Raw genomic sequence first — 13,315 nt, forward strand, 5'->3', positions numbered from 1 at the left:
TCGGAGCTTGATCAATTAGTTTCGTACACAGAATTTGACTTCATACTGTGTTTCTATCTCACACTACATTTGTTGTGTATGGGTGATGGTTGAAATTCCGAAGAAAAACTTGTCATGGATTAAAAAAAACGTTCGTGCAGCGTTAATTTTTTTAGTTCGTTACATAGTAGCAATTACATTATGGTCTAGAATAATAATTTTTAATATAGAATAAGTATATTTCCAATTACTTTAGGAAGCATTACTGTAATTTTAGATCAGAATAAGAATTATAATGTAATGCAGTACATGGCTGACGATGTTTACTATTAGGCCAAATGTTCTATAAAAACATTTAAACATAGAGGTGTCCACAAATAATTCCTACTTGCCTCTCGAATCAAAATAACTTGTATTTTCCATATCAAACTGCCCTGGATATGTCTGTAAGGTTGAAACAGTTGAACTCGTTCTTATATTATCTCATGCTTTCATATAATTTATTATTATTGGTGAAGTTTTTAAATTTTGTAGGTTTAAGCTAACCACGATGCGAACCAAGAATTTAGTAATAATTAAAATTCTTCGTTATATTTAATTGGATCAAAAGAATTAATATAAAACAAATACAGTATATTTGCCCAAGATTTTGCTGTAATGCATGTAAATTGGGTGTTCCAACCAAATATTATTTATGGTTTCCAAACTCTAATCAATAATCTATTGTAATTGCAAATTTTCAATAGATCGTAACAATGTGGGGATAGTAGGTCCGTAATTAAAAAAAATAATACATATTCTATTCAATTTCGTAGCACTGAGCACTTCCTCAAGCGCCCAATAGAGCGCCCTGTCTTCCTAACGAGATTATTTTAAATAATTGTAAAATATAGACCCACCATAACTAGGTAATATTTAGTTTACATGTTTATTTTCTATTGAACAAACGTTTGCATTAGTTGAAAAGGACTATTTTAAGAAAATACAGATAATAATGTCGTTTGAATTCATATTGTGACCGTCAGGATTCTCTTATCTAATGAGATTCAGAGTTGATACTTAAGTGAAAGTTTCGTGCTTGTATAGTGTCCGTACGATAAGCTTTTATCTTCGACATTAGTTCTTCCACCAATTCCACTAGTAAAATTTTGTAATACTAAGCAGAATAATTAATTAAAAATCATTTTTAATTACTAATTGTTTTTCTGTATTAAGTTTATTATCTCTTAAGTTGCATAAAAAGATGTATTTCAGTTTTGAGACGAGATTTTGAGGATATAATTGAAGGATTGCATAAATTCAATTTTGCCATTTTTATGGCTTCCAAGAAGATGACTAAAGATTTACTTTAAAATTGATGTACTATTTAGCAGGTCAATCATTTTTATCTGAAACATTTTTCCACAAAAGTTTATTTTTTGAAGAATTTCGGATTATATTTCTTTCTAAAGTACTTTTATTGCACTTAACGATTTGAAAATGATCTGTATATACGGCAACAGCTATTCAGTCAGATGATTTAAGCTTTTAGTAAAATTAAAATAAAAATGTAACATTTCTGAAGCCTCAAGTTAATTTGTTTTTTTTTTGTTACATTATTTTTTTCCCCAACAATATTTTAATCCAATCTCTCAGTTTATTCCAATAGGCATAGTAAAGGAGTAATATTGGAGGAATTTAAAAACTCTCTGGTTTGCAGTTGAGTATGTGCCTAACAGTTGACCGTGTTTCAATTATTGTTATCGATATGTGCATGTTAGCTTCCAGTAGAGATGCCATATGCGACAGTAATAAAAACCTAATGTATTCATCATCTGGCTACGAACGCTGTGTGACCTAAAGAGAAACATAAAGTACGTTTTTCATTTTTTGGTGGCACCTAATCTCAAATAAGAGAGAGCTATAGCTTCGACTGTTCATTTGGAGGAACGCTTCTTGAGTACATCCGAACCCAGAAGGCTAAAACTATCTAGCCAAAGAAATTGGGCAGAAAAATAAATTCGATTTCTAATCATTATTGTTAAGAAATTTGGGGAAACATTTCTTTAATCAGATAGGTTTGGTGAATTGGCTTTTGAGATTTGAATTTATAAAAGAAGGGAAAAAAATTAGAATCTAAATGAACTTTATTAGATCTTTCATTAACTATTTATTATACAGTTCACTGATAGATGTGAATTGTTTACTTAGGCTTGCGCCAAACTCAAATCAATTTCCTCTACAGACTAGCTTCTATAGCATTATTGTGTGGGGTGAGTGTAATTGTATTGTTAGCTTGGGGTACGCATAGGGTGTCAAGAACCTTAAGTGGGTGGCATATTCGCTACCCCATCACCGCCCTTCTTTCAGCTTATCTTTGATCAGAGATTATTTTGAACATTCCTTGAAAATCCATTAAGCTGTTAACTTATATAATCACAAACTCAAATGAATTCAATGATCGTGGCCTCCATGAATGGCAAGGCTTTGCGTGCTTTTTGAGACTTACTAGTTTATTGTTAAAAGTAAAATCCATTGCTATTAATCACTTTAAACCATCTTTGTGCTAGTATTTAATTAATACTTCTTTGGAACCAAAATAATATTTACAAAATTGTTGTTTCTTCTTTGTAATGTGAGTTATATTCTTGTTTTGTAATTAATATTGTTTACTTCTATTTGGCTAAATTTTTAAATTGAAATATTTAGTATAATAGATGGCCAAACAGAATACACTGACTGAAAAAACATTATTTAGAAATATATACACCTTTATTGAGAATTAAATGACAAAAAATATTACAGATATCATGAAACGGAATACACATCAAAAAAATAAAATAAAAAAACAAAAAACTTAAAGCTTTGATCTTGTTATGTAACAAAGAAAATTCTATAACCATTTTTTCGTTTAAACAATGTACTGTCAAGAATCAAACTTCTGTTAGGAAAAGTAAGAAAAGAAAATACTTTTTAACATTATTAAATTGGAAAAGTTTTCCCTAAATGTTAGTTTAAATTACGTCATAACTTTCCGATTTTTTTTTTTGTTCAAGTTAATTATGGTATTTTATATAATTGAGGATTATGATGAATTTTTAATAGTATAGAGCTTAGAACATATTTACACCTAAGGGTTGCTCCCACATTTACATTTGAAAGTTTTATTAAATTACTTAATTTTCACATGAATATATTCATATACGAGGGTCGTTTGAAAAGTCCGTGCAAAGTCAGAGAGATAGCACCACTGGCGCGTATCGAGGTTATGTTTAGTTAGTAGCATCTCTTGGAAGAACACTCACCAAGTTTCAGCCAGATCGGTCTATTTCTTTGTGTTTGGCATTCGTTTGAATCGAGGAAGTCGAGTGATTTTCCAAAAATGGACGAAAAAGAATTTCGTGTGTTGATTAAACACTACTTTATGAAAGGCAAAACGCCTGAGGAGACTAAAGAGAAGCTTGATAAACATTATGGTGACTCTGCACCTTCGATTAGAACAGTTTATAAGTGGTTTCAAAATTTTCGGAGTGGCCATATGGGCACAAGTGACGCTGAACGTTCTGGACGCCCTGTTGAGGTTACTACACCAGAAATCATTGATAAAATCCATGATATGGTGATGGATGGCAGAAGAGTGAAGGTGCGTGAGATTGCTAGTGCTGTGGGCATCTTGAATGAACGGGTACATAATATTTTGCATCAACATTTGGACATGACAAAGCTATCCGCAAGATGGGTGCCGCGATTGCTCACGCTTGACCAAAAACGAAATCGTGTGAAGTGTTGCAAGGACGGTTTGCAGCTGTTCCAGAAGAATCCGCAAGACTTTAAGCGTCGTTTCGTCACTGTGGATGAAACATGGATACATCACTACACTCCTGAGACCAAAGAACAATCTAAACAATGGGTTACCAAGGGGGAATCTGCGCCAAAAAAGGCGAAGACCGTTCCTTCGGCCGGAAAGATTATGGCGACTGTCTTTTGGGATTCGCAAGGAATAATCCTCATCGACTATCTGGAAAAGGGTAAAACTATTACAGGTGTATATTATTCATCGTTATTGGACCGTTTGAAAACCGAGCTGCAAGAAAAACGCCCACGATTGGCCCACAAAAAAGTCCTTTTCCATCACGACAACGCACCAGCTCACACCTCAGCAGTTGTGGTCGCAAAATTAATGGAAATAGGGTTCCAACTCGTTTCACATCCCCCCTATTCTCCAGACTTGGCTCCCTCGGACTACTATTTGTTCCCCAATATGAAGAAATGGCTGGCGGGAAAAAGATTTTATTCAAACAAGGAGGTGATTGCAGAAACGAATGGCTATTTTTCAGACTTGGACAAATCCTATTATTCGGAAGGGATCAACAAACTAGAGCAGCGTTGGACGAAGTGTATAAGCCTAAAAGGAGACTATGTTGAAAAATAAAAAAGGTTTACCCCAAAAAATTAAGTAGTTTTTATTTTTGCACGGACTTTTCAAACGACCCTCGTAGTTATGCAATACTTGTTTTACTCGACTTTATAAAACATTGTGCCAGATTTTTACGTGGATACTTAAGTCTCGTATCTTAAATTTTCAGGAGCATGTGCAATTATTAATAGAACATTTAATACGTCAAGATTGTTTATTTTATAATAAAGATCTGCTATAATGTGTTTTTATTTTTTTTTTTTGTTTCTTTCGTTCAGAAATGGAGCTTGGAGAAATGGAAAAAATGGCTAATTAATGACTTTTAGAAAATCTAAAGAAAAGAGAAACAAATCTGGTGTGAACACTCCAAAAATTGACAAGTTGCTCAATCATACCATTACTGTTCCGTTTTAAACAATAAGCCGTCAAATCTTTTAAAATATTCTTCAATTTATTGATAAGTTACACAATTACATTTCACGATTTTTGAATTTTTCTTTATCGTTGGGAGCTTCAGTTTTCATTCTTTGCAATTGGTGTAGGGAAAAAAGGAGAAAAATAATAAAAAACTTAAGTGTGAAATCTATCAAAATAATCGTGAGTTTATTTTTAATGGCATGTAAAACCGCTAACTGAATGAAATACACTTTTGTTCCTTATTTAATCATTTAAATTCTTACTGCTTAAACTACCTTTCTTGCAAATGCGGCTTCTTCACTATAAACTGAATCGATTGATACCTTTTGTATTTATTTCAAGCATTTCGCCCTTTAAACAGATTCCCTAAGCACGAGAGGCAGTTTTAAAACGCATTAATTGTGCCAGTAATAAGAATTAACGTTGCAACAATATTAGCAGTAATTAGTAGCTTTCATTAGTAGTATTTATCACTACACAATTGGCATTTGCCGAGAAAATTAAGCTAAACCAGCTTTGTCGGTATGCTGGTTTCTGTCGAAAGCTTTTAAGAGATTAATTCTGTTTATTCTGTTGTAGGTATACGACTCGGAAACATGGACCATCTCAAAGCTGGATGAACAGCGCCTGTTGGTGTTTAAAAAAAATATTGCTTCATCAAGTCTGTGGCCCTAGTAAGTGAAGGTACGATTCGGTAGCTTAAAAAAAATAACCATTAATCTTTTTGAATTGACTGAAAGCTTGGATTAAGTTAAGAGATTGAGATGAGCCTATCGTTCTATCAAAAATGGATAACTAAAGAGAACCGGCTCGAAACGTCTGCGTGAGATGGATGATAGATTCGAATTGGAAACCTTAGGATGAGAATTCAGGAGTAGATAAATATGCAAAGAGTGTCCTCAGCGACCGCAACTGGATGGCGGCTGCAAAAAGTATAAACGGCTAGCGGTAACATGTAGAGGTGACAAAGATTCGGATCGAGATCATTGGAAAGAAGAAGCAATATCAATTTATCCGCTGTCCTATCATCAGTATTTCTGATTTCATTTCAATATTATAGCCCATTTCAAAGAATTGGCAATGAAATTGACCGTGTAGGGTTCGCTTTATGTCCACCCAGCTAACCCATTATCCTAGTCACTTCTCTGGTTCTCTCCCCCCACGCCAATTCACGTTCTGGATCTGCCGTTGACCAAGTATCTGTGATATTACATTTAACATTAGCCTAGTTTTGGTGCCTGGTAATCTCAAATGCAGACACATTTAGTTTGTCCCTAGAGTTGAACCATAAAATTTGTTGTGAATGCTTCCAATTTGATTGAATATTTTTTTTAAAAAATCAAGAAATGTGAAGGAAGTTTTTTAAATACGATAATTATGGAAAGGTAAAACGGGTAATTTGTTTGTTTCTTTTTTTCTTAATTTCTTTGAATTGTTTCGTTCGCTACTGAGGGAATTTTATTCTTTGTTCCCAGTAGAGGGTGCAAATTGAGCACAGATTGATGGAAAATTGCATATTTCCAAATTGAATATTTATCTCAGATTCATGTTGCCATTGAGTATAAATTTATTTTTTTAACAACATGGTTTATTCGATACACATTGGTATTCGGAGTTGAAGAATAATGATAGGGACTTAAAAGATTCGAAAGAATCTCAAGTTCCAACAAGATTTTCTAAGCTAATCTGATAACATCAACCAGAAATTACTTTAAAAGATTAATTTTCACACTCGTTAACCCCATATAAGAGTAATTATTTGAAGTAATACCATACCCTTAATCCTCTGAGATAAAATTAAGTTTTTACTCACTCACAACCTCCCAGAGTGTGTGTGTGTTTTTGCTGCCATAACAGCTCAAAAGCAGAAAATCGCGTCAAATTTGATTTCGGTCTACGGTTCTTAGCGAGCAGTTGCTTTTAATTAAAATCTATCAACGGAAGTGCTGTTTAGCTGAATGTATTTTTTCGTCCAAGGAAGGGATTATTACGAAATGATTTTTTCTTTATAGCGAGATAACTGAACACATTTGAATCTTTTTCTGTAAAAAATCTAAGCTGGGAACGGCCATGCACAGCCTCTCTGGGGCCCATCTACTAAACCTTAACAAAAAACCACAGCAACAAAAGTCGCGTCTAGGACGAAAACGTTGCTTGGATTAAAATTTAATTTAAAGAAAAGACAACCCTCACCAAAGAGCTCACTAAAATTAACTTTCCTGGAAAAGATATATCAAATAAAAGTGATATACCTAGTTTACTTATTAGTTCACTAATTGTGAACGCATGGAATTTTTGTAGGAAATTATAGGAGCCCTTTTTTGGAAAATAGAAAATTTTGTTAATTTGGGCTCATCCTGTTACTAAATATTGATCACAACCTTATCATACTTTGTAATTATCACTTTTTCCTTATTCAAGTATCTCAAAACTTGTATTAGATGTAAATGAGCACAATTACAACAATACTTTTTTAATGGTAACCCTATTAATTAACTTTATGTAGGTTAAATTAAAATTTACATATTAAAAATCAGAAAAGGAAAATTACAATGAAGGGAAAGTGTTGCTGCACTCCTCCTAGGGAAGGGCTCACAAAAAAGATGTTAAGGGTTGTCAAACTTTGCCTTTTCCCACGGAAGCATCATCAACCTTTTGTTATGTTTATAGCTGACCTCGTTTTTTTGTAACTACGCTATGGACATGTTTGTGTTTTTTTATGTTGCAAACAAAAAAAAAATCAAAAGTTCTCTACTTCAAAGTAAAATTTAAACAACTCTATTACCAAGCTTTAAAATATCTAGTTAAACAATCAAGTTTTCATTCGTGCAATCATTTTAATATTTTTTGGTAACTGATTCATTAATCCAAAGGGATAGAAGATTGCTGATATTTTAAGTTACAATTTTTTATTTATTTTTTATCAAGCTTTCTAGGGACTAGATCATCTTCAAAGCTGTGGGTCATATTTTTTTTACAGAAACAGATTACAATGTTCATTGATTTCATATACAAAGTAGTTTACAAAAATTATTTACCTTTTACTTTAGGAACAATTATAATTTATTTTATATCTTTAAAATTCATCGTGACTGTGTGTCTTCTGATAAGATAATGAACTGATTGTAACCTGTTTCTGTAAAAAATATGTTCAAACCCTTGAAGAAGACCTTAGTCCCTAGTTCGAAAGCTTGATAAAAAATAAATAAATAAATGATGTCTGAAAATGGTAATAATCTTTCTTCCATTTGCAATAATTTTTAGTTATGTGCTTTTCATTACTCTTCTTTTCTTTTTAATGTTCAAATTTGAGTTGTCACCAGAAATTACGCTCTGGATTTTTTTTTTCAGGTTTTCTTGATAATGGCTCAATTCCTAGTCTTACTGCGTATCTTCAGATGAAGGAAAGAAGCGATAAGCTTTCCTGTAAAGTGGCCACTTCCATGTCATTTAAGTCTCTATTTCTGGATTGTAATAGCTAATCAATAGGTAATCAAAATTCCAAATTTGAAGAAATTAGAAATCTCTCTTTATAAAATGGATTTTTTTTAGTTTTATTATTTCTTTTTTCGAAAAGGTTCCATTCGCCCATCTTTGAACTTAGTACAACACACATTTAAAATTGTATTTTTATTTGCTTGATTTTCCAGAGGAACTTGATCTTAGCGGTGTTTATAGAGGGGAGAGGTTAAGTTAAGCAGTTCTCCAGTGTAATATGTGTAATTGGTAAATATCAATCCAACAAGACGATGTTATAGTTCTGTACGAGTGAACAGATATGTTTTTTTCTGCAATTTCCTAGGCAATCGCTAAAGGTTATTAGAACTCATATTTGGACAGAGCATACGTTATAATTTTTGGGTTTAAAACTCTCTTTGAATATAGATTTTTAGAGAGTTCTGGGGAAGCTGGGACGACAAGCTCAAAAGTATTTTTTTACAGTAGTGAACAAGTACATATATTGGTAAAATGAACCAAGTTCTTAGTCAAATTATAAGTTTCAAGAATTTTTAATTATGTAAATTTCTATTAGAGAAAATCGTGTGGTTGTTCATCAGATTTTACATGGAACTTTAAAATCAAAAGCTCTGTTATAGATTTAAAAAAAAAAAAATCCCAAATGCCTACTGGCAGCAGCAGAAATGCTTCCTGAGGAAGTTAGAGAGTGAGTAAAAAAATAAGAATGTCCGTGGAAGATATATGTTACATTATTCTATCATTGGAACATATAGTAATCATTAATATAACACTCATAATTGAGATATCCATAGAAAGGGAATAAAGTTTGAGAAAAAAATTTTCTTTAAAAAAACTGACGTGACAAGTCGAATGTAGTAAACACCGTAGAATTTTCAGAACTCTAATAATCAGTTTCACAAAAAATAATCAAGCAAAAGTGGTCTACGAATAATTAATAGTTTGGATTAAAAGTTGCAAGCAGCTCAACCAATGGTTACCAATCACAGAAAATCACGGAAAACTGTAAAAGAAAAAAACAGTCCCAAGGAACTTCCAACTTCTCCAACCTATTTCCCCTTCATTTTCGAAAAATTTTAGCAACTCATTTCTTATTTATAGAGTGCAAATAATAGTTCCATAATTTCACTAAACGGATCAACTAGAGTGATGCGTAAATCATAATTTCGTCTTCAGTAAACTTAAAATTAAGTTCTAAATAAGTTTTTCTTAATTATGGGAAAGTTATAAAGAAAACGAATGGAATTAGGTTAAAAAAATGTTTGAAAATTCAATAAAATGGCGGGCTTTTTAAAATTTTCTTTGCTGAAAAGGGTGCAATGAGGGTATGATTAAAATGAAATTGAAATAAAATGTGAGATTCTGAAGCAGTAATAATCTCTTGTACTTCATTCTAACAGGCTCTTTCTTTAAAAACTTTAAATAATTGATTCACCCATGATGTTCTTACCAAAAATGTTTTGTTTTTTTCTTAGTAAAAATGTTTAATTAACAAAAGTGATAGATCTAAAAATTTACTTCCTTGAAATAGAAAGTTTTGGTCCTAAAAACGGATCTTGGTGCTAACTTTTTGTTTGTTGGGTTTAACAAAACAGAACCAATGATACAAAGTAAATGTTAGCGATTTTTTCGATGAAAATGTAGACTTCAAAATTGTCTCTTTTTTGGTGCAGTATTTATATAATTATATATACTTAAAAGAAAAAGGTCACCATTTTTATTTTTTATTTTATTTGTTGGGTAGGAAGGTTTTGGTTTTTGAAGATGAGTGTTTACCTTATAGTTGGATTGAGTGAGCCAGCGGAGATCATTGTGATGGTAGATGTTGGATGGATGGGACTGTTTGAAGCCACGTGAAGTTCTAACAAGTGTGTACTGGGTGGCGCAGGCGCTTCACGCCATTCTTTAAAGGCGCTTTTCCACGCTCTCTTTCTCTCTTTCCACAGCTTTATTTACCTATTATTCTCCCTCTCACTCTCTCTCTTTTTTTTTTTGAGCTTGTCTACTAAAACTTCGTCATCAGCACATATCAACCTACACCTGAAGGTGGCTGATAATATCACCCACTGTCTACCATATCCCCATACATACGTACATTAACACAGATCCCCCAACCCCATATTTATACCATTTTTCATCACTTTTATGCTAATGTAATGGTACAAAATAGCATCTTGTACATCTGTAATGTATATATGTATTTTTTTATGATATCTATTTCATCACATGTTATAAAATAGTAACTTTTCATTTAGTTTTATATGTTAAAGAGATTCTGCATTGCGTCTTATTTTTTATTTATTTTTTTTTTTTTTCAATTTTTAGATCTATAGTGTAATCATTGTGAGACCACTCAAACAACAACACCTTCTGCTGATGTTAAAACTTTTACGGAACAGAATTTGGGAGCCAACGGTTTGGGATTACTACTCCTAGGGGCTAAACGACCCTTCTCCTCGATTGTCCTCCTTAATCATTTTAGAGAATGCTCTTCCCCCAAAAAAACTCTTAGATCAGATATGTATATACCATCCAACGCTTGATTCTAGGAAACCTCTACAGAGTGGCGTAACCACTTCCATGGGCAACTAATCCACTAAAGCTCCCCGCATGTTCTGTATTGGATTTCAACTTTGACTAAATTACCACTTGAAAAAAAGTGATTAATTATAATTTTCCAAATTGAGTGGCCATCTTTTTTGTACAAATTCCAACTTTCAGGAAAATTTAATTACGTTAGCGGAGGAGAAAAGTCGTGTGTATATGTTAATACCAGATTTTTTATTACAATAAGATTTTTTTTTGTCATTCCAAAGATATTAGTTCTAAACTCCTTGATATTTCACTTACATAAATGGATAAAACCCCTAAGGCTAGTAATAAAAATGTCAAAAGAAAATAGAAAATTTTCTTTATAACCCATATTTTAAAGTAGAAAATTGAATTTTCCTTGCTTTAACTTCCATCTTTTCTTCCACTCATTTTTTTAAATTCTGCAGCAAAAAAAAAGCTGTTATTTAATAACTAGAATCGCAAAAAGAATGTTTTATCTGGGCAGTGACATTAAATATTTGAAAAAAATTAGTTAAATAAGACGTGAAAAAAGTATTAAAAGAATCACCCCAAATGAAAACCAAATTGTCATCAATTCCTCGCTCTTTCTCAGCATAAGATATCACATTGAATAATTCTCCTAATAATGTGCAACCAAGGGAACTAATATTGCTTACTTATCATTAAATGGGAAATTATTATCGAGATTCCAATTTCCTACTCAACTTTGAATGTTTAGAATTTCTCAATAATGTCATTGATGAAACTCTTGTCAACAATCCCGTACCTATATTTCTATATATCTAGGTCTTAATATTTTAATATTATCATTATTACCAAAGTTAAGTTTTAATGTATTTTTTGATATTTAGTTAAAGAAATATGTGATTAGGTTATAAATTTATTTTGTTAAAAAGGGATCCAAAAAGTGAAAAGTTGTTAAGATAATCCATCTTTAATTTGTTTTCAGAGAATGTTAAATTTTATGCGCTGAATTTTTTCCCCATGAATTTCTTAACGCTACAGAAGACTAGACTAAATGCATTTCCTCAGTTATCTGATGGCCTACTAAATCTCAAGCGTGCTAACATTCTTTTCTCATAACACCTTTAATTTTCGAACAATTGCTCTAGATCGTCCAAGTATCCACTTGGAATTATTTGGGCGTACAACATTAAAGTGTTGTTTAATTTATAATGAATGTCTCTATGCTGTTTAGCATATTTGTGATTGGATTAACATTTTCATCTTTCGCCTACTGAAAATAAAGTATTTGCGTCTTACTTTTATCTTTTACTGTCATTAGACATGGAGCTACCTCTGGACATTTTTTCAGTCTCTCTATCCTGCGGTTCTTTCTTGACCTTTATGATTCATCTGTAGATTGGTTTACACGCCTTTCTGGGTTGACCACCAGAAAGACCTATGTCAAACGGTTTAGCCTTCTTCCTACGTCTTTCCATGACTTGCTTCGGCTTCCAATTTACATAAAAGACCAAACTATCAGTTGCTTTTTTTTTCTGTTTTTATTCATTTTATGCAGAATTCCTTTCTGATGGCATCGTTTCGGATCATGTCGTTTCATGTGCGTTCTCTTTTTCAAAAAAAAGAACACATCTTTCGGCTATTTTTGGATTCCATCCGTTTTAATTCTTTGATTATGGGGCAAGATATCCTTAACTGCTCTTGTGACTTCCTCTAAATTCTCAAAGCGTCCCCAACGAAGGAAAATATAAAAAGAGTTATCAGAGTTTGAATTATTTTTAAAGAATACTTTATCATTCATAACAAAGCTTTAGTAAATAGAATCCAAACGTTTGGTAAAGATAACAGAACTTGGAGAATAATAATTTGTTGACCCACTTATTAATATAAACATCCTAAAATTTATTTAAGGAAAGGACTGATAAAATAAAAAAAACGGTGGCAGTTTCATTGAGGTTTCCTTATGTTTTATTTATTTATTTATTTTTCTTTATCTCCAGTGAGCATTGAATATTATTTTAGTTTTATTTTAGTTAAATAAAACAAGAAGAACTCTTTAGATTCGGTTATTGTTTAAGAAGTTTGTTCTCCCGTTTTGTGAAGCATATTTTACAAAGACTTTTCTTCTTATGTTTCTTTGCCAAGTAAAAATTAAAGTAAAAGAGGTGTCGCTTTTAAATTTTATTTAAAGGCTCGAACAAAAAAGAAAAAAAGAGAAAGGAAGTAAACAAGATGTCAGCTAAGTTCAGTGAAGGCAGATGATTTTTTTTTTATTCAGAGTGTAAAACATTGCTATGAACCCACCAAGTAGTTACTAAGTTCTGCAGTCTCTTTTCAGATCGTATCATTAACGCGTTCATTATTCCAGTGGATAAATTGACTAATGCCTTTCTTCCATATTTCTAGTTCGGTTTTCCAAGGTTCATCTTGCTAAATCTTGCTCTCTCTCTTTCTTGTTGATGGATTTGTAACAGAAAAGAAGATAAATAATGTAACATTAAAAAATCA

The 13,315-nt window shown here is 32.1% G+C and overlaps 1 protein-coding gene and 1 long non-coding RNA gene across 32 annotated transcripts in view; one reads left to right on the top strand and one right to left on the bottom strand.

The window, feature by feature from the left end:
- Gpb5 (Glycoprotein hormone beta 5) overlaps window positions 1-10,490 on the bottom strand; it is a 29,661-nt gene extending 19,171 nt beyond the window's left edge. The window contains exon 1 of the mRNA XM_074133084.1: window positions 10,046-10,490. Within this exon, the coding sequence (XP_073989185.1) occupies window positions 10,046-10,080 (35 nt within the window). The 5' untranslated portion in view covers window positions 10,081-10,490. The remainder of the gene's footprint in view (window positions 1-10,045) is intronic.
- LOC141456803 (uncharacterized) overlaps window positions 1-13,315 on the top strand; it is a 120,459-nt gene that overhangs the window by 47,269 nt on the left and 59,875 nt on the right. For 20 of the 31 annotated variants that reach the window (XR_012460022.1, XR_012460008.1, XR_012460020.1 and 17 more), the window contains 3 exons: window positions 5,372-5,476; window positions 8,144-8,281; window positions 8,443-8,518. This is a non-coding gene — a long non-coding RNA (uncharacterized lncRNA). Of the gene's footprint in view, window positions 1-5,371; window positions 5,477-8,143; window positions 8,282-8,442; window positions 8,608-13,315 lie in introns of all 31 variants that reach the window. The other 11 variants (XR_012460025.1, XR_012460027.1, XR_012460030.1 and 8 more) reach the window with 3 other exon arrangements.

The sequence above is a fragment of the Rhodnius prolixus genome, unplaced genomic scaffold (assembly GCF_049639745.1).
Source record: "Rhodnius prolixus isolate KJV_2025 unplaced genomic scaffold, Rpr scaffold_10, whole genome shotgun sequence".
NCBI lineage: Eukaryota > Metazoa > Arthropoda > Insecta > Hemiptera > Reduviidae > Rhodnius > Rhodnius prolixus.